We start from the raw sequence: 26,892 nt of genomic DNA on the forward strand, positions 1-26,892 counted from the left end.
ATACCAAAATCGTCTGCTTTTGGTTTTCGGTTTCTTGCTACAAGAATACAAAAGGCAAAACGATAATAATAAGACCAAACCCTTGTGTGTTCGGTTGCGGAGAAGGGGGTTAACTGAGAGATTGAAGAAAACTTTTGCGTTTTCTAGGCCTCTGCTCCGTCAATCTAATTGCTTCTTCCCCTGCAATCTCTCAACTTTCTGTAAAATTCGTACCTTGGTACTTCTAATTTGACGATATATGTCTTTTTTGTTTTTTTTGTATGCCTTGTTGTGCTAGTGGATTTTGTTGTGTTCTTAGGGATATGTTTTGCTGGCTTACTAAGTTTTTGATCTGGGCCTGTTTGGCTTGATCTACACCGTTTTATTGCGCTTGAGCGTTGCTAGGACTGTGGACGGACGAAATCGGGTGGGTGGTTGGATGGGATTAGGATAGGATGGTTCTTTGATTTGGTTTGGGGTTGGAGGAATCGCAGCAGCGTCATGGATGGGATTGGATTTCTTGGTTCAGAGAGGAAATTGGCTGGCGGTGTCGCGAGTCCTCCTGTCTAACTGTTATGGAAAAATTGAGGTTCCGATTTCATTAGTCCCGATAATTGTTTGTATTGTCTAGGATTTAATTTTACGACAAAAATCGTATTTTGACCTTCATGAAGCTGTAAATTTGATTTTGTGATCCGACAGACGAGTTACTGACTGTATCAGTCTTTTTTTTTTTTTTTTTTTTTAAAGAGCAACTGGTAATTTTCCAATTCTTTTCCGGTTATGCAATGCGTCATTGTTCTATTATGAGAGGAAGCTAACCGATATGGAGCTTGAAATACTGCCAGGGGAATTGGATCGCTGTCATCTTCAGTTTGATAGCTCAGCTTATAGATTTTGTAAAGAAACGGAAAAGTAGATGACTTTAGAGCCTTCTATTTGCGTTGCTTCTGGTCTCTACATGAATTGCCTATGAATCTCTTTTCATGTTCGTGTTTTCTCACATTTGTGATGCTTGGATAATATGTACATGACTATCATACTTGTTCCCCGGTAAGTGCAGGATCTTGGAACCATTGGGGACTCTGTGGAGCATGAGATAAACATTAATTTTTTAGTCCAAGCTGCACCTTATTGGAGATATTTTAGGACACTGGAATATTAGTTACAATCTTTGGAAGCTCTCTGCATTGGCTTGTGTAGGATTTCCTTCATCCAAAAATCAAATCAAGATTGCTATCTTTGTCAAATATAAAAGCTGATTACAAAGTCATAGGAGTTCAGAAGCTACAAGTAAAGGAATAAAGTTCAGAGTTCCTGTTTTCCTGGTGAGTGTCTAAATGTTGGACGTGATTGGCTTGCTTTTCTTAGTTCAAATAATGCTTAAGAATGTGATTTTTGGTATATGATGCTGTGATTTTTGCCATAATATTTTAAATCTTGGTATGCTTGTTGTCAAAAGATATTGTTCTTTGCTAACCACAAGGAAAAAAAGGTTCATTTTGGGCAATATGACTTGAATGAAAACACCTTGCATCAAGATTATAATTTCCAGGTCATGTGCATACACAATGAGCCTGCTCATGTGTGCGGAGTTTGAATGACATTGTATAGGTCTTATTGTGTATAAACTCTTTCGTTTTGTGCACTATGTGAGCAGCCATGAACAGGTGGAGTTTGGTAGATTATCCCAGTAATATGAAGTCTTGGTTGATTTACACATGGCGACATGGAGATTCTTAGCTGTCCCACCGAAAGTGCATTATGTGAAGCCAAACAATAGAAATACAGTGTATAGAATTAAAGCTACAAGAGAGAATCTGTAACCAAAGGATTGGAATTACCTTGTCTTTGTTGATTTTTGTTAACTATTACGAAATATAATAAGGCTTGTCATATGGGAAAATATTTTTGATTTCCAATGAAGAAAAATTAAGTAGATTCTCTGCCCATTCGATGTTGGACATATGATATATCAATAGCCATTGTTTGTCAAACACAATTTCCTAAAAAAGACATTGGCAACCGTTATGCTAATCTATTTGTGCTTCGTGTGCCATGAATTAGAAGTCGGCATCCAAAGCTTGAACCTCCACAGAATGCACTTTTCAACCTTTTATTCCATCGAACTTTTGCCAACTCGGAATCCCCTGTCCCACAAAGAAGGCTAAGGAAGAAAGATTTTCTTTTCCAACTGGAGATTAGAGATCTAATCATGTTAACCCTTTACTGGTTTGGACTTCATGATAGTAGATATCTCCATTGAATTGATGATTTACATAATAACTAACTTTCTAAATTTATCATATGGTGTATGATATAAATAAATAACTTTAATGTAGGATGCAGATTTACTGAAAAAATTGTTAGATGTTGATTAGCTGGTCACTGTAGCTCTTCAGTTGTGACTGTTAGATGTGGCAAGCCAATCTAAGATGAGAGTTTGGCCAGTTTGTTTCTATTGCGACAATTTAACGTACTAGATGTAGATATTGTGATCATGATAGCTGTAGGAGTGTGGGTGGCTTCTGGAGAAATAATTTTATTGATAACACTTTTCTTTCAAAATTTCAATATATAATAATGACCTTCTAGATCTGGTTCCGATACATTTGGAATGGAGTCGGTTCTCTGCTCTTAATCTGAGGAATAAAAAAGCCTGTTTCCCTCTATTGGTCTGTTTGCTTTCAAGGTAAATAATATATCTTTCAACGAATGCATGAAGAGTGACCCTTTCATTTTTTTCTTTCTATTTGTATTTTGCTCAACCTTTAGAAAGCTAAATGTTCTGATCTAGTCTGTGTTGTGCTGGATTAATTGTAGCTAACTAATTGCTTGAATATGTCAAATAAATTAGTCTACAGTTCGAGTGAAGATGACAGATATGAAAGGAAGCACATCAAATGATCCTGATATCTGTGCCATGCACAAGGAATGGGATGATGCTTCTTGCCCAATCTGCATGGACCACCCACATAATGCTGTCCTTCTTCTTTGTAGCTCTCATGACAAGGGCTGCAGATCATACATTTGTGACACAAGTTACAGGCATTCAAACTGCCTGGACCGTTTCAAAAAACTGAGGTCCTCTGAGCACAGAAATGACCAGACAGCACAATCTGGTCCATCCTTTACTGGAACTCCTGAAGGAGAGACCCTTACTCAGAGGTCATTTCACAGTGCAAGTTCTGAACCCATTTTCAGGGGTTCTAGAAGGAGAAGGAGCTTTGCTGAAACTCGTGAAGCCTACAATTACCAAGAAAACAATGTGGGGATTGCAGCTGGACTATTGGCTGCTGTGGAAGAAAATAACGATGGCCAGGATTCTGATAGGCATTCCCATAGTAGAAACACCATCTCTGGGGATGAGGAGTTGGGAGATGGATGTACCCTGGAACCAAATTCAAACTTAACGTGTCCCCTCTGTAGAGGAGCTGTGAGTGGCTGGAAGAATGTGAAGGAGGCAAGACAGTATCTTGACCTGAAGCAGAGAAGCTGCTCTAGGGAGTCTTGCTCATTTTCTGGCAACTACCGTGAGTTACGAAGGCATGCCAGAAGAGTCCACCCAACTACACGACCTGCAGACGTAGACCCTTCAAGGCAACGTGCTTGGCGCCACCTTGAGCACCAATGAGAGTATGGTGATATTGTAAGTGCAATACGTTCGGCCATGCCAGGAGCAATTGTGCTTGGCGATTATGTCATTGATAATGGGGATGGTGTTACAAGCGATAGAGAAAGTGGACCAGTGGAAGGAAGCGGGTCATGGTGGACCACCTTCTTTCTCTTCCATATGATCAGTCCAATGGCCCAAGGTGATGAGCCTCGAGGAGGTGACTTGTCCAGGGCGTGGAGAAGACACCGCCGGTCTTCTGGAGGATTTACAGGTCATCGTCGTCACTTGTGGGGGGCAAACCTGCTGGGTCTACAAGATGAGGAAGAAGAGGATTGGAATCTAGGTGGTGACATGGGGGATGATGTTTCAATTCCAAGGAGGCGGCGAAGGTTCACACGGGCCAGACCAGATGAAGATCAGCCATGATGTCCTGGTAATTATTTATGTGTTTATCCCATTGTTAGACAATTTTTTTTTCTGCGAATCATCTCTGCCTCCATTGATGTGTAGTTCCAAGGTATTTGTTTTCTGTACAGGACTACAAGCTGATGAAATTGCTTATGATTTAGTTATCCTGTTGAAATTTCTTAGACTGTTGCAGATGCAATGGATAAGGAAATTGGAGGAGTCCAGAAGGGATCTGCCTCAAACAAATAGAGAAAAAAAATTGGAAGATCAAGAGATTGGAAATGGGTCTTAAACACCCTTAAGTCTATTACAGTCCACCTTTCTTTTTACCGTCCAATTTATTTACAGTTCATGCATATGGTTCTTTTCGTTTGTGTTTGTATTTAAAAAACGAAAGTTCCCTACTGAGGGTCCTCGGATGAGTGGTCAGGCTGTGATGTTCATTTGACCCCTTCATAGACAATGGGCTTATGTGAATGTTCTTGGTGCGCATTACGTCCCCATCATGAAAATTGTGCAAAATATTTTTAAATGGCCCTTTGGAAACGTGGATTTGGCAAACAGTCTTTGGAGGGCTCCGGGCTTCCTTCCCACCCGTATGGGTGAAGGAGGAGCCCCTGAGGCTAGAGGGCTAAGGACAGTTTCTCTCCTTAGAGCGAGATTAGATCCGTTACAGACGTTCAGTGAAGTGAAGTAACTACATAAAGGATACAGGGAGATTATCGTGCTCGCCTCAAACTCTCCTCATTAAATCCCTTTTGGAAAACTACAATGGAGGAGGAGTAAGTGTGGGAGTTTTCTCGTCTTTCCCGAAAGCCAGAAGCGACTGGATCTGCAAGACCATGTCTGTATCAGCGGAAGTTCTGCTTTGGGAAATGGTTACTTCTCCTGCTTTTGCAGAAATGCTCCGTTCTGTGTGTTTGTCATCTCTCTGTGCTGGAACTGCTATGGAGTTTTGAATAGATTTAAAGCATCTAAAGAAGTTTTCTACCCATTTCCTCACCTTCTGCTCAATCTTTCATATGAAGTAAGGGTCTGTTCTACATTTTAAAAGTAAAAATGAAAGCACTTTCACTCTTCGTAAGAAATATAGTGTGAAAGTGAAATCACTTCCCTAGGTTACTTTCATTCGCATACTTAGCTCTACTTCCTCTGTCCTCTTACTCTTGCATTTGGATTAAATTCATAATTTTTAATATTATATTTGATTGCTAATTTAAGAGTGAGAATTTAGATATTGTAAAAGTAATAATTTAATTAAGTATTTAGATATTATAAGAGTAAATAAAATATTTAATTATTTTATTTTTATATATTCAATTAAATAAAATATTAAATGTTTTTCAATTATTTCTAATTTAAAACAAGTTAAAATCTATCTTAGTTTGACAATATAATAAATATTGAGGATTTATATAAATTGATGATTTTTAATATTATATTTAATTATTATTTTAATAGTGAGGATTTAGATGTTGTAAAGTAATTGGATATTATAAAAGTAAACATTTATTTTAATCTATTTTATATATATTTAATTACATAAATAATATTATTTTATTTCTAATTAATAATTAATTTAAACAAATTAAAATCTATCTTAACTTGTTAATAGAAAAGTTAAATGAAACTATCTTATAAAAGTTAAATCTATTAAAGTATTTTATTAATAAATTCCTTTGCCACTTCATTCTAATACAAAAAAAAAAAAAAAAAATCATTTTCACTTTTACTTTCCTTATTAGATAATTCACTTTCAAAGTACATTAATCTCAATAAGACTCCTTGAACTGGATTTTTTATCTGTTAATATTGTTTGTAACCAGTTTTCTCAACCTCCATCTGACCGAATTTATGTAATTAACAAGAAATGGCTGCTCCCACTAATCATCCTTGGAGTGCGACTACCACGAAGATGTACGTAAATGTTACAAATATATCGACGTGGGTTATGCTCAGTTCAACCAAATGATATTCGTAACCCCACGAAAAATCGGCCGTGGGAAGGGGAAATCGTGGGAAGATTCACAATTTTTTGTCTAATCAAATCAAATGCATGATGGACATCGATCTGGCGTAGATTCCTTCTTCCTTTCGACGAACGCTCTTCAATATTCTGCCTTTTTATTAAAGTTAATCAGAGGAAAGGATTTCATGAACAAATTCATCTTTTTAATTTACTGAAATGTCTTCTTACAGTGCATCCTGCCTTGAAATTGTTAGAAATGGTGAACATAACTTCCTCTCTGAATTGCTGGTGAAACAAGAATGGATTTGCTAACCTTGGACTCTGTTGAAGTCAACATCTTCTCTCATTGAATCGCACAGACACAAGAGTTCCTTACTCCCTCCAGGTCACCGTCTTGGAATGAACTGCAAAATCCCAAACAGAATTTAGGGAAGGAAAATTATCAGCTTGCATGAAAGGAATTCATGTAAAAATGGGATTGAGATATCTGTACCTTGTATGGAACTCTTGAACGTGTGCAAGATCCTTGCCATGGGCATCCGGCCAACTAACTTTCCTCTTCCCGTTCCGCAGCTGCTCTTCTTTGCCCGAGGGTGTTTTCTTGAGATTACTCTTGAGGGGAAGCGTCTGTATTTGAATTGATAATGGCTGTTGCGTTTTGGTTCCACCACTGCCGTCACCGATATCGCTACTGGTAGTCTGTGGCCCTTTGGCTGCTTCTCTGTTAGAAGTGGGTTGCTCAGAAGAGAGCTCCGGACTCTTTGTGCTGCCATTATTGGTGCCGTCTTCCTTTTCATAGCTCTTGCTGCTGTCGTTGCTGTTGCTGCCGTCGCTGTTGCTGCTGCTTTGGTACCTAGTTGGTGCATAACAAGAGCACACTAGGGAAGTGTACCTGTTCTGCGCCAGGAGGACAGATAATCAAATTACCTTTCTCTCTATCAGATCGTCTGTATCGTCCCTTCTCTCTTTACAATTCTGTGTGCTCTCTTCCTATCGAATCCAGTGACAAAGAAACAGAAGTCTTGAACAGAAGGAAGTCTCCAGCCATTTGTAAGCTCGGAAACTGTAGGTGGGTAGGAAGAAGGGAGAAGGAAAAGAAAGGGGGAGGAATTTTTTGTGCCTGGGCGTGGATGTAAATGATTACCAGTCAAGCGTTGCGATTAAGATGGATGAGGGGCACGGTTCGAAAGGGGGATTTGTAGGGCAAGGGAAGGATGAAAAATTAGAAGAAAAAGACCATGCCTCCCCACTAACGAGTTTCTTGCTTTTATGCTTTTATAGGGTACTCATGAGTGAAGCTATTTCACGGTAAAACTAACTAAAGTCGATGCTCTCGCTCCCCTCGGCTCCGTTTGGCGTGCGCGTGTTCTCCGCTACCATGCTTCTCTTCATTCATGAATGAATGAGAATTGGAGTTTCTGCTCGTGCTTGCAATAGAATATCGGTGAATCTGCAGGAGAACATATCCTTGTTTATGATCGAGATCTTTCTCGTGTAATGAGGGAAAGAATCTGTCAATGGCGATTTTATTATTTTCCTGCAACCTTATGGGGCAAGAAATTTAGCGAAAGACAGGATGATTAGAAGCTGGTTCCAAATTAGCCACACCATTCCCATCCTCAAGGAGGGGAGAAAAAGCTACTGGTGAACAAGACCCTCAGTCATGAATAGGGAATTTAATTCTGCATTCACTATATATTCACAGAATATCATCTGTACAGGAGCAACCGCCTTAGAATAAAAACCTATTACAACTGTGAAATGCTTTCACTTTGCAAAATTAGCATTTTCTGGAACCAAAAAATGCTACCTTCACAACTAACATTCCCTACCACTTTGATCATCAGATATTGTCTCCTCAGAAGAGGCATCACTATCAACTACGATTGGGTCTTTTGGCATAAGCTGATTTGATCGGTTCTCAACCTGATCCTGATCAACTACTACCTTCCTTGCAGTGTTTAAGGGGCTTGATCCCACGCTTGGGAAAAGACCAAGTCTGGTTTCCATCCATGAAATATCTGTTCCATTCGTATCAGGAGTTTTTGATGTAGATCTCTCGGTGACTCTAAGACAACCAGTTCTACAGCTAATCCTGTTCTTCTTCCTCGGCAGTTTAATTGGATATTTTGATGGCTCTGGGAGCGAACCTGGAGTAGATATGGCTGTGATCACTGAATTTTCATTATAAAATAAACTTCCTAACCGGGTGAGAGCTGATACATTTGGAGGCAATGCCAAATCAATAGGCCTGGAGGGGATACTAGCCACTTCTCTTAACCAATGAGGAAGATTACCCTTTTCTTGCAAATCGGGTGAAAAATCATCATTGGTGGGTATTGGGGCTTCACTTAAATTCCTTTTGCTCACCCCATGATTAAACATTTCTAACTTGTCAGCAGTTTTTTCCTGTGAATCACATAAACCTCTATCACGCCTTCCCCATTTACTGTCAGTACACAATCGATTTCTCTGGCCTCTAGTGTGTTTCTGTTGTGGCAATTCTGTTCTCCCCAAAACCGAGCTTTTGGTCATATGGGGTGGTGAGTAGGGTTGTGCAAAATGAAAAGGGTACCTCCTTATAACAGCTTCATTTTTCTGACTGTATACATCTCCAAGAGAGAGCTGGGTTTCAGTTGTACCGTTCCAAAGGGTAGGCATGGACCGATGCTTCGATGCAGCATGACCACATGTAATAAGATCTGCCTTCAGTAATGTCATAGGCTGATAATGCTTACTACCATTCAAAAGTTTTGATTGTTCCCGGACCCACTGCTCCGCCAAATCTTCAGCAGTCCTCCAATTTGAGAAATGCAACTTTGGATCCCTCAACATCAAATTCCAATTATTTCTCCCATGTCTCCTTACACCAATCCAGAGTGAATCCAATTCTTCCTCAGACCACATACTTGTGTAAGCCCTGAGGTTCTCTGATGAATAAACCTGGTTTGCTTTAAACATCCCTGCACGTTGTAAAATGTTATCAAGAAGCTGCCTGTGTCTATCTGATGATGCCTTCTCATCAGAGGCAGACTGGGTCCTACAGTTACTTTGAGAGCTAAAACTTGAAGGAGAGAACATGCGTAAAGAACTCTGAAGACTTTCAACTGGAGTACCAGGGTTGATAGGCAGAGACAAATCTAGAAAATGTGGGGGAAAGAGTGAGGAGTTCATTCGATTTTGTTTGCATTGGCTCTGATCCAGTGGAGGAAAAATTCTTCTCTGAAAATCGATGCGAGAATTTGCCCCCTCTGGTGACCTACATGCTAACGGGAACACTTCATTTAATACCTCTCCAGAAAGGCACTGCATATCAAGAGGAGTTCAATTTCCAACGAGTTAGAAAGTTAGTGCCTTCTGAAAATTCAAATGACATATTAGAATCACTTCTAATCAGACTTAACCTATAGAAAGAAATCAATTTCATCCAGATGTTACAATTCACCTTTGGAAATTCTTCTTTATTCAAAATGTTCATCGAAAGCATTGAGGAACAGTGCTCCACTTTCTTTCTTTTAATGACCACCTCATCTACCAGCATAGCAGAATATCAGCTCAAGAGCACAACGGGAAGCTAACAGGGGATGGGGAATTAGGTAGAGGTATGCGTCTAGCCGCTCAAGGCCAAAAAGGTAAACAGTTAGCAAGACATTACCTGCAGGATGTGAGTTCACATCCAAATTCATGGCGGTAGGAGGTGCAACAGATAGCTCCAAATTAGTCTCATCCTCATTCATTGACAGGCTCCTGGGTTTCTCACCAGTGCAAGCTCTATTTTTTGGCAAGTTGGGCTGAGAATCTCTTGCAGCAGAAAAGGACTTCTCCATTCCACAAGTTAAAGAAGATGTTTCATCACATCTGGAAGGAGGATAATCCTCTTGGACAGAACCAGTAGGTTCAGCCTTCATGGCAAGACAGTGGTCCAATCTAGGATGCACATGAGTGCTTGGTTCTTGCCTAACACTTTGCATAAAAAAGGACAAAATGTCAACAATAGTAGAAAATAATACATAACATGGAGGTGAACTTACCATACATGCACTCACATTGTAAATTCACACGCAGTTCCAGTATCACTTGACTTACAGCCTCCATCATCTTCATTGGTTATCTGTTGATCATAGATAAGTCTGTTATTTATTTAAATCTCAAGACACTTTCTCATGCAGTAATATATTTTGTAAGAAACCTTGAACATACAGATATACACCAATAGGCATTTTCCACAGATGAGCATAAGAAGAAACCTTTTATAGGAAATGTAGAAGAAAAACCATAATTGCAAACATAAGAATGCTATAACAGAGACTACAACTAAACCAGGCATTCTCTAATGTTTTAGACGTCGAGCCATTTGGTAAAAATTAGTCACCTTTTTTTTTTTTTTTTCTTTTTTGAGCAAGCTTTAATTCATTGAAAAAGAAGATTACTGAAGAATATAATTACAAATTCAACATGCACTACATTGGAAAGCCTGAAAATACCAGATAAAGATTTTTGAAACTTAATAAACGAACCTATCACAGTAAAGTTATATAGATATTGAATAATAGCAGAAACGCCTAAGAAAAACAAAGTGAAAGCACACATTCAGCACCAAAATTCAAAAGAACAGTCCTGAACAATTACTAAATCCGGTTAGAAGCACATAAAATGACAAAGATGAGCAAAAAGGCCCATGCTCGCTATTCAAAAAGTAGAATGATTTCACAAAAACTAATACTATTGCTACCGCATATATAAAGCACTCAAGATGCAACACAATTTCATTATGACTTAGCATGTATTGTCCTTGATTATGTTCCAAGACCCTGAAAAAGTGGTACCAGATGAACGCAGCTCCAGATTAGTCTACTGAATATGAAAGGATTTCACGAGAAAATGGTCTGTTATTCACAAGTGTTTTCCTGAATATTTTTTTTGTGGTGACGCCAGTATACCCATTGGACCCAGTGGACTCACCAATTATGGTTAAAATTATTTTTCCTGATTTTACTGGATTTGATCAGATAGTGTGATCTTATCTATTTTTAATTTTAATTTTTAATTTTAGTTTATCTTTTCTAATTTTATTGGATTTGATCAGATAGTGATTTTATCTATTTTGAATATTAAAATTTTATTTTAGTTAATTATAGGTTGTAACAAGATAATGAGTTTTTGAAATCCCCCTGTTTCCGAAATCTCCCTTTCTTCGTCTTCTTCCCCTTCTTCTTTCTTCTCTATTATTCTTCTTCTTCTAAATTATTCTTCTCAATTCTCCAACTTATCGTTCCCAATTCTTCTTCTATCTCTCTATTTTCTTCCTTTCTCTTTCTAATTCCAGCAATTAACCAATATCCGATACGAAAATTAAAATTCACGTTTCATCATGTGCTTGACCTGCATCATTTTTACGGTAAGAAATAAATGTAGGGAACACTTGAGTAGCCTACCCTCTTCTGAAGCCAGTTTTTGTGAAATTTGCTCTCAAACAAAGGCACAGATGACCATGATTAAGACAAAGAGTTAAACATTAACATTTGTGATTAAATTTTTACATTTAATGATTAGAAGGCAAAAACCAGCTGGTCAGATTCAGTGGTTGAATATGTAAAATCAATAGGTAAGGGTATAAGCTGTTCCATCCATCAGCTTTCTTAACAGTAGCTCTAGGAATTTATCAGGCACTTGAACTAAATAACATATGACTGCTTTAATACATCCATTGTTTATGATATTTTAAGAAAACAGTGCAATAAGCATTGTTTATAGTTTCTAAGCACGGCTTAGATGATGGCCAGATTATATCCCCCCCCCCCAGAAAGTCCTTGGTCCTGCACAAAACTGGGGGAACTTATGGCAAAAAGTTCAATATTTCTTCATGGAAATCCAATTTTTCAAGATTCTATCGCCTCACATGCATGTTAGGAAATCAACTTTTTTTTTTTTTTTAACAACATGACACAGGAAAAGTGGAGTGATTCAGATAATGCCAAAGGAAGTACATATGCTTTTAATATCAAACATTTCACCAATTAGCGAAGGAGGGTGTCTCTCGGCCCCAGTTAGTGACTGGAAGCTCTCCTCAGCTTTAAGATTTGGGCTTTGGCCCTGTATTAGTTTATCCTTAAGCCTTAAGATATAAGAATGTAAAGTCATTTTTTCTCAAAGTAATACAGTTATTAGCAATTCTTCAGGGGAAAAAATTCGAACATGAAAAAGAAGCTTAATATATCTCAGGCACTGAAATACTAAATGCCTATTAATCAAGTAAATGTAATGTACCTTTCCCTGTCTATGAACTGGCAATGGGTTCACCTCAGTTGCTTCCCTCAATAGAACCACATCTTTTGGTGAGAGCTCCGAATTGCAAGTTTGATTCTCACTCCTGCTTATTGACTCTTTCTTTTTGGCCCTTCGACTGAAAGTAATTAAAGGGTTTCTAAATTTTTTATGTAGGTCAGCACTGAACGAAGATGTGGATTTTGCACTATAATTAGTTTCTGAACAGCATTTCTCTGATTTTGTGACACCCTCACATTCAGCAGCACTATTTTTTTCTGTGGATGACTTCACCCAACTAGAATCTGATTCCTTTACAGATGTCTGAGAAGCACTCTGACCACATTTAGGTGTCAAGAACAATTTATGAGAACAATGTGTGATCTGTCCCACATCAGACCTGTCAGAGAGACATTTCAGTTCCCTTCTCCTTGGATCTTGAACTTGCAGCAGCCCTGAGAGTCTAGAATCTGTGCTTTCACTTGAAGCAGAGTCTGTTAACTGCCCATTAGAGCCACCCTTCAAAAAGAATAAGACACTAGTAAACTAAAACTTGTACAAAATGTTTTCGTGACAAAAAATTTTTTTAACATATCTGACTCCCAAAAGAAGCAAAGAACCAAGCGAGCAAAGTGAATTTTGTTCATAAAAAATTCCTTGCTCCAAAAACAAAAATAGCAAGGCATTTGAACTGAAAAATGAAGTCAAGGCTTCTGGCCATAAGTTGCCTATATCTGCAACTGTTAGCTGATTTGTTAGCTAAGGAAGGAATTAACCCTCAATATCTTGTTGCTACGGGCCCTCTTTCCTAGCTTTTGTTGTTTTTTGCCCTCGGGCTTTAATGAAATCGGCATTTAAAAACAAAAGAGATGAAGTTATGACCTCCTCACCTCTCCATCTCCTTTACGATTCACCAGAAGGTCTTTTGTGCTTGATTCATTACTCGAACTCAATGTGTTTACAGGAATGTTAACAGGAGAGTCCGAATGGGGATTATTACTTTCTGTACCATGACCAGCTTCAACTCGAGCTGATGATCTCTTTCGCTGATACGTTAAGACCACTTTGCTGCTTATCATTTTTGCCTGCAAGGTTCCAAATTCTGACTAAGCAATAGCTTCTTATATCTCTGCACAGTTAAAGGGCCACAGATTTAACTAAAAATCAGAAAATTCAATCATTTAAGTAAAAAGCAAACCTAGTTGACAGAAAAAAAAGAGTCTATACAAAATTAAACTACTATATTTTAAAACGCATTCATTCCATTGTCATCCTCATCCTCATCCTCATCATCACAGCCTACCCAACCATCTCAGACTTGGCAACATAAACTCAACTCCTCTGCTCTGCTCTATCATTTACTACTCCATTATTACCTTTAACAGTTTCCTCATTAGTTCCATTCTGTTATATTTAGCCTTGCCTAGATATTGATAAGACCCTGAAAAGTGATACCATCAGTCTAGAGATTAAGATCTCATTGTTAAGATCCCTATCTACTGAATGAATCACAACATCTATGTTCTACATGGAGTATATAATTATCAGAAAATGCAAAGATCATTCGGCCCTATTTGAGTCAGATGAATTTTTTTCCGAACTCATATTAAATTAGAAGGATCTGATGTTTCATGCATGCAAGATTAACTAGTTCATTTTAGTTTACCCAAGGAAAAATTAGTTCATCGTAATTAATGTTTAAGAGTTAACCAGCAAACACATATTTAATTTAATTTTTGCAATTATGTAATGATATGCATAATGCCTGCTCTTTGTCCCATGAATATGCTTTAGAATAGATACTTTCCATCTTATTACATAAGTAGGATTACATCAGTTCTCTAGCTAAGAAAGGTATGCTCTTGGGAAGTCAGGCTAATGATAGTGTCTGTTGTGTCCACATTTTGGTGCATCAACTTCCATACGTAACCTACTCATACTTGAAAATAATGACAAGTCCAAATTAGATGACCCTTAATCAATCAATAAGAAAGAAAAACTTATTTCAGACGATTCAAGGGATCGAATTTTGTTATAATTAGGTAGAACTCCAGCTTCCTTTTTCCAAAAGATTCACATTTGCCAATTAACCCACAACCATCACTTTGAAAATCCGACCACTCCATATATATTCTCTCTATGTCCTTGTATTCCAGTCACATTGACTTCCAATTTTCATATAAATTTAATTTACTTTCTATTTTCCTGAAAATCACATTGTCACCAGCTAAAGCCTCTGGATAAAATACCCTTCAAGCAAGAAACACAGGAACAGAGCCTCTCCATCAATGCAATACAAAGAGTTACCTTTTGATAGCACAATAACAACACTAACAAGAAAATAAAGCATCATAAAAAAGTGAGACCTCATCTTCACAGCTAATTGCTCAGTAATGTAGAAGGAAGAAAGCAATAAAGCTCTTAAATATGGAAGTAAGAGAAGTGTTTAACGAAAATGGCAGGAAATGAACTTCTATGTCTTTCTTGGCACCACGTACTGAGTGGGAGAATGATTAAGAAGAGTACAACATGAGATGCCAATGCACCAAACATGCAAAGGACCGTTAGTTTCATGACCCAACTTCCCAACATTCTTAAAATTTCAAATTCCAATGCAAAACAGTCCCAGCAAAGAACTAATCCTGTCGCATTGGTGAGTCAACTATGATCTTGATGTATACAGAAACCAACAACTAACAAAAACCACTCAAAGTGATAAACAATAAAACTTTAAACTTCAAATATTTTACGATACCAGTTCTCCTCCAAAAAACCTAATTTTTTAACTCGTACAAATCCTACAAATAAACCGCAGCAATAAGCACCTATAATCTACAAACCCTTTTCATAGCCCTCTGCCCTTCAAATGAACAATCAGTTCTTCATTTGTCCCCAATACGATCGTCTTCGCACCAGTAAAAACATTTACAAATGTTCATAGAAGCACAAACCAAAGAACAATGTTAACATCAATCCAGATTTTTCCCTCTTTGTTCCATAGCATTGTGACATTTTCAAAAAGACAAATATTTTCTATATTTCTGCATTGGGTATAAAACAATAACCAAACTTAAAAAGTTGGCGCTGCATTCCTGTACGAACTTGAGCATTCAAATATGTTCATAGTTCACAATAAAGTGTAGTTTAAAAAAACCTTCCCCGTCGTTGGAAAACAAATACTTTGAGAAACTTCATCTTATTGTCATACAGAAACAGAAATTTCTGGAACAACCACCGTCTTTCACTCAACAAAGATGAAACCAACCAAACTCGAAGAATCCAATTTACAGTATCACATAAAAGGAAGATGAAAGATACCTGATTGCATGCAGAAGCGAGGATTGAAGCATAGAATCCTCCAGCGAATAGATAAAAGAAAGGTGTAAACAGGATTTCAACGGGAAAACAAGAAAAAAAGTAAGGGGAGGCACCCCCGTTTGGCTTTTCCTGGGAATCGAGTGAAGTCTGAATTGACAGAAAAAGGCGACGCACGACAGCCATCTGAAGTCGAAAGTTTAAGGCTATTTTAGTAGGCTATTTTAGTAATTCCCTTCATTATTACGAGAAATGCTGCCATTCTCACAGAAATGAGCTGCCTGACGGTTTTGCCCCTCCTCCCGCCGTGTCACCAACTAGACAATTAGAACGGTAATTTCCAGACAAATGGAGATGGAACGTGGACCCTCAATTAAGGTAATGAAAATGGAGTTCAATCAATTGAGATAATGTAAAAAAAATCATTTTTATTGCTTTTTATTGGAGCAGTAAAAAGCTAAAAAAATTTATCTACTTGAAGGTTTTGTGGGATAAGAGGAATTGGGGCTTCAACACACTTGTTATTGCATCAATAAGGTCTTGACAACATATACATAATGAAGACAATGATAATAGGATAAATTAAACATACAATTAACAAATCAGTTGATAAATGATGTCCAATTCATAATCTTGGAGAGATTTCTACACGAGCATGGGCAATGAAGGCCCTGAGATGCCTCCTTAGGATCTTCCCTGAGGGAGATCTAGGAATACTATCCACCATCACCACCTTTCTTATCTTCTTATAAGGAGCTACCTACAAAAAAAAAAAAAAAATTATTGAATGAATGCGTAACAAATATTTTAATTATGAAAAAGTAAACCTGATTTGTGATGCGATACTATCGAAAAAAATTACAAGATTTAAAGTGATGTGAGGTTCTATTTATAAATAGTCCTCTCCTTTGCTCGGGTAGAGCTCTCTTTATGTCAACTATGTACCACCTCTTTTGGTTTATGTTGCACATAGATTGTTATGGTCCTGGGTTAAGTACTTATGTCTTTCGCTCCTAACAGGCCGGTCTTTTGGGTAGTATTGGCTAGGTGCTTAACATTTGGTATCAAAGCAGGCGTTACATCCCAACTTCGAGTCCCTGCGTGTGCAGGTGGACCGCACGCTTCTGGCGGGGCTCCGTAAGGGAGTATGGGCTCCTGACCTAGTCCCCGTTGTTGTGTTAAGGCCGTCGTGGTCGTCGGCTCGGGAGGGCGGGGTGTACTGTTATGGTCCTGGGTTAAGTACCTATGTCTTCCACTCCTAACAGCTTTTGGATAATATTGGTTAGATGTTTAACATAGATAGGTAACACTTAAGTGGGATTCTCTAATTAGGCTTAACAACCAAAACTTCCATTTTAACAATTGTAGGAGTATACTCTGATGATCAGGATTTCTGACTTTGAGGTGGTTGATTGGTGATCAGATTACTTCAATCTTCGTTACTGAAAGATATTGCTAATGACACCGTAGATGGAGGTTTTAATTTTAATTATTAAATTTTCATGCCAATGCCGTTTCTCACAAAAACCAAACGGAGGATTTGCGCTCGTTGGGTACCTTGTCTGCGACGAACTTGATAATGTCTTCCACTTGCAGCTTGCTGCCTGTGCGTGTCACAATGCAGGCCATGGGTAACTCGCCTGCTTCTTCATCTCGACATCTGAGTTGGTTGCAGTTTCAGTTTTGTTTGAGAGGAAGGAGGAGAAGAAGAGGACCATCGACAAAGAGGAAAAGGGTTTAAAGGACACTTACGGGATAACTGCAGCGTCTACTATATCAGAGTGGGAGCATAGGATTTCTTCCAGTTCGGCCGGAGCAACCTGTAAATACCAGTATGATCAGATGAGGATATTCAGACAACCGGCAAGAAGAGCTAGAGAACCAGTCAAAGCAGTACTCGAACCTGGTAGGCTTTATACTTGATGAGTTCCTTGATTCTGTCAACGACGTAGACAAGCCCGAATGTGTCAATGAAGCACAAGTCACCGGTATGTAGCCATCCTTCCTCATCAATGGCAACACAAGTGGCTTCCTGGTTCTTGAAGTAGCCTACGAAGAGCGGAAACGAGAAAACGTGAACACTATTGTAAAATAATCACTACCCAGAGCGGGGAAAAACGAATCTACCTTGCATAACGGGAGGGCCCCTGACGAGAAGCTCCCCGCATTTGCGAGGAGGGAGGGGCTGTCTCGTGTATATATCGACGATCTTTGCTTCCAGAGACGAGATCAGCCTCCCGATTGAAACATGAAACTTTTCTTCAATCCCGTCGCAGAGTGTAATCGGCCCGCTTGTTTCCGTCAAGCCGTAACACTGCATTCTCATTGTAATAAAATTAAATTACTTCCCCGCGTCTTCCCTGTAACATCCATAAAACGAATATTTTCTTGGGAAGAAGAAGAAGAAGACAAAGTTTGCCCAATACGCGGAACTGGACTTGAAAGAACCGTGAAAAATCACCTAAAATTGAGAAGGTTGTTGATACAGACGTGGGCCTCAAAACAGCTCATGTTCTTGAATATCTCCGGTAGCCGGTACAGTGACTAAAATAAAATATTTCCGTGACAAATTCCAACTACATCAGTGGGTGGATGAAATAAATTTCCAAGGAAGACCATCACAGTTGGGTACTAGTTCCAGACATTTTTACAACTTAAAACCATCCCACCAACTCTGTGTTTCTTTTCTGTAACAACCCTTGCCAAAGTAATAAATTCTTGAAAGCCGAGTTGACTGAGACGAAAAAAAAAAAAATGGAAAGAATTGCAAACTTGACACAGTAGCACTTCCAATAAAGAGTTTTGGGGTAGTAAAAGTAACTGGTACAGGATATCCTATCTCGAAGACCAATGCATATAATCCCCCACGTAACTGCATGGAGATAGCATTTGCTCTGCTGCATTCTGATCTATTTATTATTTCCGTATAACTATTTGATCTGGACTCTGGACTTTGGAGATAGTTTTCTTAAACCTCAAATGTAAAATTCTCACCTGGGAGAGAGTAACTTGAGAGTATAACTTGCTGAATCGTTCTATGTATTCCTTGGCTAATGGAGCCCCCGAGCATATTACCTCCCTCAGGCTGCTCAAATCGTACTCTTTGGCCGCCCTCACCATCTGCATCACCATCGGCGGCACCGCCGGCAGTCGCGTTACACCGTACTCTTCCACCGCCGCTAGGGTCGCATCTATCGAGTATTTCCCGAGGATGATAACCGTCGAGCCAACGGCTAAGGCTCCACAGACGAACACCGATAGGCCGAACATGTGGAAGAGAGGGACGACGCAGAGGTAAACGTCATCGACGTCTCCACCACCTTCATGGCTCCAAACATGCTTCAGGAGGCAGCTCATTGCTATCAAGTTCCGGTGCGAACAAACCACCGCCTTGCTCTTCCCCGTCGTCCCGGAGGAGTACATGAGCGCCGCCGTGTCGTTCTGATAAATCGGCGGCGAGCTATGAGAAGGACTTGATGCGGGGGATAGTGGCACATCCCGCAATACGTGGTCCAGGAAGTCCTGTACCAGGAGGGGAGGCGTGGGTAGCAAACCCTCCATCTTAGGCTTGAGTTCTTGCGTGGTGAGGATCAGTACAGGGTTGGAGTCCTCCACCTGGGTTTTGATCTCCAGCCTCGTGTTCATGGGGTTGGCGGTACTAAAAACAGCACCACTGGACATGATTCCCAAGACGAGCAAGGGGAAATACAGGGAGTTGGGAGCCACCAAAAGCACTACATCTCCCTTCCTGATGCCGAGGGAGCTCAAGGCAGCGGCAATGGCGTTAACTAGCACGCGCATCTCACCGAAGGTGACGGCCTTGCCGGACTTGGCATGGACGAAAGCAGGCTTGAGAAGCGTGCGAGGGTGGGAATGGGAGAGTAGGAAGGAGGGGAAGGAGAGAGAAGGAAAGAGCGGTAACTGCGGGGAATCCCATTTGCTATAGTAGATGCCAGTGGAAGGGCAGAAGCCACTTTCTTCTAATAGTTCCATCATGTAATTTCTCGAGATCCTGTCTCACCTCTTACACACTGCTCTCGCTGCTTTGGCCAATGCCGCCTGTGTGTTTTATATCCTTACAGAACAAGGTAGGGGCAATTAATATGATAGGTGTGAGAGTAGTTTCAACCATGGGTCGCCTGACTGAATTTGTTGTTCAGGACTCCAGTTAGCCTTCCACCTAGCTATTGAAGGTCCAGGAAGTTATTACAAGCTGCGGTGCCTTTGAATACGGAGTTAATGAAGGCAGCACAGCAAAAATAATCTCTACTGTTGGGATAAGTTATCCTCATTCCTCCGAGCTTTTGGTGATCAGGAAGAAATTGACACGCCCGTGGACTTAGCTAGGCAAAAGATTACGACTAGTGGTGCTGCTACTGTCAAAATAGGATTTCAAATTCCTCTGGAGATCATGATTTACCCGCATGAAATCAAACCTCTCCAAGGGGCTGGCAGAAGATCAAACATTCGATGGTTCAGTGATACCGGGTACTTGACAGAAGTAGTTGGCGGCTCAACTTAACCTCTTCAATGACTCCATGTGACCTCTGCTTCTGGTAGATGTCCGCGTCGGACGTGGATCTTGTAAAACAATTTGAGACATAACACGAGCAGATTTTATTTTATTTGAAAGTGCACATGAGAGCGTCACCTGCTAGCTGATCAGACGAAGCTTCCGTATTTGAATTAGATGCTTATAACAGACAGACTTGGGCAGGACGAAAGAATCGATTGTGTTTTCATGACGACATTTAGTTTTACATGGTAACGACATTCAACTAAGGCGACAACTGAAACTCTGGGAAAGTTCCTGTTAATTTTTATGGATACTAACAAATGGAGAAAGATGTTAATGTTTCCGAAAGTTATATAAATGCTTAGTTCATATAACGGGGATGAACTGCTCGAATTCTTTTAACAACAAGTTCAGGATACCCAGTGGAGAACCTTTCCTGAAATCCGATAGGAGCACAATGACTCAATTAAATGGATAAAACAATATAAAGAATGGCAATTCCACTCCTTATTGCATGGCAAATCTGGGGTTTACTTAAGTCTAGATATCTAATATCTGTCAAGTATATGACTTTTAAACGGAAAAATTCTGGTGTCATTGAAGAAAGATGGGCCAATAGAGGATGAAAGACGGCTGATTGTAGGTAGAATTTTAATCTGTTTTGTTGCGCCATTAAAGCATGTCTCAGGAGTTGACGCTCAGGGGATAGCAATATATATCTTGTCTGTCTTTGAAAATTTTGATTCCCTGTAGTAAGTAATAACCTGCGTATGTGGGGAGACTAGAAAATAACCTACAGCACCCTAGCTGTCCATCGGAGCGAGGCTTATTCTCGTCGTCGACGCTGCGAGTATTGAAAAGCCGTGATTACCAGCCTATCCTGGAGCATCCTGATAGGTTACAGAACTGCCTTGCAAAGCTGTCTGGACTATAATAATGGCGAGGAGCCTGTCAACTCCGAGTTTTATCGACCTTTTAACATCCAGGCTACGAAGTAATGCAAGTCAAGAAGACGGTTCGAACCAAATGTCATTAATAAGATTGATTGAGAAGGTTCCAACGACGATTCGGGATGGGCACCCGACTCTCGTGACTCCTGGCCCGCCATCACAGAATTCAAGGTAATTATTTGATTCAAACTTTATTTTTATTGGGTATAGTATAAAAATTGTTAGAAGATAAGATATAATTAGTTTAAATTTTTTTTTACTTATAATATTAATAGTTTTGATACCTATAAATATACTTTATGGGGGAGGGTTTGGATTTAAATCCATGACCCGAATTTTTACCTCCTTTTGCCTTGAGGTATTCTCTTCTTTTCTTTGTTAGACATGTATCATACTCTATCCTCTATTATTCTTCTTTGTTGAATACCTAACCAATATTATCCAAATACACCTAGTCAATACTATCCGAAAGAACATAAGTACTTAACCCAGGACCACAACATCACACTCACCTTCACGAACCGACAACCACGACACCTACCTTCACGAATCGACAACCACGACGCCCACACTTTAGCGACGGCCCACTCTAGTTTTTGCTAAGTCCCCCTCCACTCAGGACTCTCACCGCAGAGATTTGAACTCGGGACTTAGTCAACAAAGTTGCCAAAGTTCGCACTCTTCACAATTCGAACATATGGCGTACGGTGATCCCATCTCGTTGTGCACTACCACCCACCGCCCTCTAACCCAATGAATAGAAAATTACTGGTCTAATCCAACCCACTTCAACCGGGTTTAACCACCAGTTAAATCGGGGTGTTATATCATAATGCCAACAGAATTAAGTAAAAAATAATAGCTTCTCAAATAAAGCAGCTGTCCTGCCAATGCATAGAGAAAGCCATCTTTCAATTGCATAATCTTTCACGAGTCGGAAGCAAACAAATGATACATCCTGCTGCTAGTTTAGATTGCAACACAAGCCTTCACTAAACAAAGAATGTTTCTACAACAGCAGACGAATAAGAGAGCCAGATATGAGGCAATGAAACAGTAACACTATCAGCCTACGTGTACTTTGAAGGTCATCGCGTAGACGAACTTCTGTCGTTTCCTCCATTTATTATCTAATGTAACACCAATCCGCTTTATTAATTGAAAGAGGTTCACATTTGAGAGTGGGGCTCCTTTACAGCGCATCCTTGGAAAGCTGGTTGTTGGCCTGGATCCTGCGAGCATTGGTCAGGGAATCCACTACATCTCCTCTCTCGAAAACAGCTGCAGCCCCCATCCCAGTGCCTGTCAAATATGTTTTCAAAAAGTTTGAATGTCCATATGTTACATGAAGCATTTGATGGACTCAATGTAAAATCAAGTAATGTTGATTTGAAAGATACCTATGCACATTGAGATCACACCAAACCGACAGTCCTTGCCTCTTCGTTTCATCTCATGTAATAGAGTTCCTACACATCGAGCACCTGCAAATGGAAACAATCACAATATTCTCAAAGACAAAGGGTCTAACATTGATCAGAACCAGGAACAAAGTCAACCTACCCAACAGAAGCACAACAACACACTAAAAGAGATAACTTCCGGATTGGACTGAATGGCAATTTTTTCAACTAGAAATAGAATACTACAATAGATAAAACTGCCATGTGATTACCTGTTGCCCCCAGAGGATGCCCTATGGCCATAGCACCTCCATTGACGTTGACCTTTTCAGGGTCAAGCTCTAGTTGTTTACGACAGTAGACATACTGAGACGCAAATGCCTACATAAATGACAGTGTTACAAGTTAATGATTATGAACTGATAAGTAAACATAAAACATAAAGGACAGATTACGTTTTGAGCAATTAACCTCATTGATTTCAAAGAGATCGACATCATTAAGTTCAAGACCAGCAGCCTTCACTGCAGCAGGAATTGCAACAGCTGGGCCTATGCCCATCACAGAAGGGTCCACTCCAACAGCAGCAAAACTCCTATATTAAATATGAGAAAATTGTCACAATATCATAGAGACTACCAAGTTATTAGGTTATCCTTGCACAGAAACCAGATAACAGCTGCTGCATTAGTATGGTAAGAATATGTGAAATAAAATATACCGGAATACACCAAGAATTGGTAATCCTTTCTGCTCTGCTACCGATCTTCTCATAAGAAGGACTGCACCAGCACCATCGCTTATTTGACTCGAGTTACCTGTCAAACAAATAGACCATGTATTATTTTTATCAGCTGTTCAACGTCATAGAAGCCAAAATATGAAGAAATAGGTATTGGCTAATATACTAGATTTCCATGGATAAAGGATCTAATTTAATTGATAGATTAAGCACCGTAAAGATCAATTAGAAAGGTTTTGGGGCCAATAAAATAACTGCTTACTTAACATATCTTATTCTATGTGAAAAATTTTTCGAATCAATTCATTGATAGAGAGTTGATCTACGGATGATTTGTGTGTGTGTGTGTGTGTGTGTATCTTATGAAATGAGATAAAAGTTCTGAATGAGCTCATGTAATAGAGTTTATTTTCGGACATTTTTTTTTTGTTCAGGTGTGTGTGTGTGTGGCAGAATGACAGCAGACTAACTCATTCATTCAACCAACAACTTTAACATGGAAGGAGATTTACAGCTGTAGTTACACAAAAGCAAGAGTTTTTTACGTAGGAATGACTATATAGACTATCACTTGATGATCATACCCATTATTAATGCTCATTAAATTTACCCAGAGTGATAAGCATGTATAGTAATTAAGAAAATAGAAGAAAACCAGACTTAAAGAAAATATTAATGCTTAATACTAATGAGAATTCTACCAAATCCCATCAACATTTTACATTTATTCCTGCGGAGGACCTAATAATAAGCAAAACAGTTCTATTTTAAACGAATTAGACAAATAGTAAGTAAATGATACCAGCAGTAGTAGTGCCATCCTTCTTGAAAACAGGCTTCAGCTTGGCCAGGTCAGACAAAGATGTATTAGGTCGAATGCCATCATCCACAGAAATCACTACATTTTTCTCTTCCTGAGTTTTAGGGTCAATGATCTAATTCCAAGACAAGAAGGAGAAAAAGTCACAACCATGGAGAAAGAACATCCTTAAAACCATCAAATTCAAAATAAATAATTAAATGGAAAATATGAACATAGTGAATTTCACCTTCGTAGCCACAGGGATGATTTCATCTTTGAATCTCCCTGATGCAGTTGCTGCAGCCGCTTTCTTATGAGATAGAACCTGTACATGCAATCGAGGTCAATAACACAAATATAAAGCTGCCAGAGGGCAAGATCAAGTTTCACATTTGAGCTACTTACTGCAGCTTGATCTTGCTCCTGTCTTGTGACACCAAATCGATGTGCAACATTTTCAGAAGTAACACCCATAGGAAGAAGACAATCTTGAGCTTGCTGGAAATTCTTAACCTGAAATATAAAAAAAAAAAAGTCATAAGCAACCACAACAATGAAGAATCGGGTATGTAGCAAACTTAGATGAAGGAGAAAAGAATGCATAGCATGCCTTAGGGTTTATTGAGCCTTCCCATGCAATAGAATTTGCAGTCATGGATTCTAATCCAGCTCCAATTCCTGCATCAATAAAAAATACAAGTCAGCAACTAAACCTTGGACAGAGTAGCTATAACGGTTCTTTTTTTTCTTTTTGCAATCAATGTAAATCCAAGAAATTTACTGTATGTACCTATATCATAGAAGCCAGCTTTTATAGCTGCAGCAACATCGGCAACCGCCTGAAGGCCAGAGGAACATTGCCGGTTCACAGTTCTGATTGGCACAGTTTCTGCACAGTATTTAAGTTAGTGGAAATCAGACTCACTATATACAAATGTCCAAATACTCGAAAGTAAAATTCCAAATAGTGTGGTGAGAAAATGGGTACCTGGAAAACCAGCATAGAAAGCTGCCATCCTGCATTCCCTTGCCCTCAGAGAGCCTGGAGCCAAAACAGTCCCCACCACAATATCCCCAACTTCACTAGGGTTTAATTTAGTTGTATCAATCAGAGCCTACATAAAACTTCACAAATAAGAATATGTATAATTAAAAGGTGAAATTCAACACTTCTAAAGAAAATTTTAACTATTTAACATCGAGATGTGGCTCATATTTACCAGTTGTAGTTTTTTTTTTTTTTTTTTTTTAATGTAGTTGTAGGATTGATATATGCTTCAAATGTTTTGACCAAGTCCAACCTCACCCTGAGAAATTTGTACTTCTATCTCCAAGATTAAACGATACAAACCTTAAGAACTGGAGCAAGTAGGTCATCAGCATGGGTATCCTTGAAACCTCCACGTTTTGATTTGCAAAGCGGGGTTCGGAAAGCCCTGTCAAGACATGGAAGATTTATAATCGCAAGATGAATTAGAGAGAGAGAGAGAGAGATCACAGAAAAAAATTGAACAATCACTCGACCGAAGTAAGCAGAGGAGAAACTTACGCGACAATGACAACATCATCGCCAAAACATGCATTTCTGTGATAAGCCGCACTATCCCCAGCCAAACAAATCGATGCCTTTCCATAGAAAAAGAAAAACGTTGATTAAGGAAACACAAGAGTAAACTCCCCCTCGTTCATAGAAAAAACCTCCCAGAAGGTGCTCTAACTACAAGAGAAAGAAAACTTCAAGGAGTGCCAGCATCATAATAAGGACAGAGAAAAGCCAATCTCATTTTGGTATAATCACTTAAAATTTAGCTAATTATATACTCGCGCAAACGCACACCTGGATCCGTTCGCCTAAAATTACTATCAAAAGCAAATTCAACGACTACAACCAGGAAATAAAATCAGAAAGTAGGAGTGATTATACTAACAAACTATAATCCCAGAGAAAATCAGAATATCAACTGAAAGCACAACACTTTCATCACAATTCAAAGATTCAAAGACAACAATATTTTCTTGCGAGAAAAAAAGGAACAAGTAAGAAACATCCAATAAACACCCGATAATTTTCCAAACAAAATTCAAATAAAGATGGAAGACACATCCGACATTCTCAGAGCAACATCTCTGGTTACCAAGCCTGATATAACAAGCACAACAGTATCTGAAATAGAAGGTCAACTGAATCGAAAAGAGCGAGAAACAGAACTTACAGAGATATCAGTGGAAGCAGAGGAAGAAAGAGGCCGAAGATGCTGAAGCAACATTTTCTGTCTCTGGATCGCCTTCTCCATCTCTGTTCTCGGCTGAATTAGCGAATAGAAAAGGGGTCCCTTAAGAGGAGATTGGAGAAGAAGATCAAGGAGCGAGGCTCTGTATAAAGACCGCGATAGGCTTCTGAACGTTTGAATATATAAGTAAAAGGAGAAGAGAATGACGAGGTAGAGGAGGTGAGGAATAGGAATGCGTGCTGCCTCGAGAAAACGGAGATCGTAGCCGAGTGATGAACATGACATCAGTACGTAATGGTAACGGCAATATCCATCATAATCAACACCTCATCTAACTATTGATACGAAGGCATTTTTTTTTTCTGAAAGTCCACAGTCCAGTTTCCATGAAAAGATCCTGCTTTAGCTTTTACGTCGTGTTGCTCGCTTCCATCGTGAAAAATGTTTCAGCGGAGACGCCGACGACTTTGACGGTGGAAAGCCAGTTCGGATCAGAATATCCAATTTGGGATGAAAAAACTGGGCAATCGGATAAAATTGCCACCCTTAGGAAGACGAATTAACAAGATGCCACGTTAAAATATTTTAATCCAGTGGTCTAGATAAATTTATAATATTATAGGCCCGTTATTATCCGATCCAAGCAAAGAGGGCTTTCCATTAGACGGTGTGTCAAAAGCCCAATTGACGCGAAGCC

General features: G+C 39.3%; 3 protein-coding genes and 1 pseudogene across 3 annotated transcripts; 1 reads left to right on the top strand and 3 right to left on the bottom strand.

Annotated features, from left to right (window-relative positions):
• Positions 1 to 10: 10 nt before the first annotated feature.
• On the top strand, positions 11 to 4,535 carry LOC137956980 (uncharacterized; annotated as a pseudogene).
• A 3,040-nt stretch (positions 4,536 to 7,575) lies between these two features.
• LOC137954960 (uncharacterized) lies at positions 7,576 to 15,678 on the bottom strand. The gene is made up of 8 exons (XM_068801858.1): positions 15,555 to 15,678; positions 13,127 to 13,321; positions 12,240 to 12,755; positions 10,019 to 10,083; positions 9,628 to 9,935; positions 9,418 to 9,503; positions 9,017 to 9,278; positions 7,576 to 8,935 (listed from the first exon to the last, which is right to left on the bottom strand). The coding sequence occupies exons 2-8, from the start codon at positions 13,313 to 13,315 to the stop codon at positions 7,791 to 7,793; spliced, it is 2,571 nt and encodes an 856-aa protein (XP_068657959.1). The 5' UTR covers positions 13,316 to 13,321; positions 15,555 to 15,678; the 3' UTR covers positions 7,576 to 7,790.
• Positions 15,679 to 16,052: 374 nt separating this feature from the next.
• Positions 16,053 to 19,544, bottom strand: LOC137960332 (peroxisomal OPC-8:0-CoA ligase 1-like). The gene is made up of 6 exons (XM_068807927.1): positions 18,546 to 19,544; positions 17,679 to 17,865; positions 17,455 to 17,600; positions 17,304 to 17,371; positions 17,109 to 17,211; positions 16,053 to 16,311 (listed from the first exon to the last, which is right to left on the bottom strand). Exons 1-6 carry the CDS (start codon positions 19,542 to 19,544, stop codon positions 16,177 to 16,179), a joined length of 1,638 nt encoding a protein of 545 aa, XP_068664028.1. The 3' UTR covers positions 16,053 to 16,176.
• Positions 19,545 to 21,861: 2,317 nt separating this feature from the next.
• LOC137954966 (3-ketoacyl-CoA thiolase 2, peroxisomal-like) lies at positions 21,862 to 26,684 on the bottom strand. Its single transcript, XM_068801865.1, has 14 exons — positions 26,178 to 26,684; positions 25,514 to 25,590; positions 25,316 to 25,400; positions 24,953 to 25,079; positions 24,755 to 24,853; positions 24,575 to 24,642; positions 24,370 to 24,477; positions 24,212 to 24,289; positions 23,965 to 24,097; positions 23,142 to 23,238; positions 22,892 to 23,015; positions 22,693 to 22,801; positions 22,418 to 22,501; positions 21,862 to 22,319 (listed from the first exon to the last, which is right to left on the bottom strand). Exons 1-14 carry the CDS (start codon positions 26,478 to 26,480, stop codon positions 22,210 to 22,212), a joined length of 1,602 nt encoding a protein of 533 aa, XP_068657966.1. The 5' UTR covers positions 26,481 to 26,684; the 3' UTR covers positions 21,862 to 22,209.
• Positions 26,685 to 26,892: the final 208 nt, after the last annotated feature.

This window comes from Aristolochia californica, unplaced genomic scaffold (assembly GCF_029961685.1).
Source record: "Aristolochia californica isolate CCGP_79_NKW_82.1479 unplaced genomic scaffold, dmAriCali1.0.hap1 SCAF_1, whole genome shotgun sequence".
Taxonomy (NCBI): domain Eukaryota; kingdom Viridiplantae; phylum Streptophyta; class Magnoliopsida; order Piperales; family Aristolochiaceae; genus Aristolochia; species Aristolochia californica.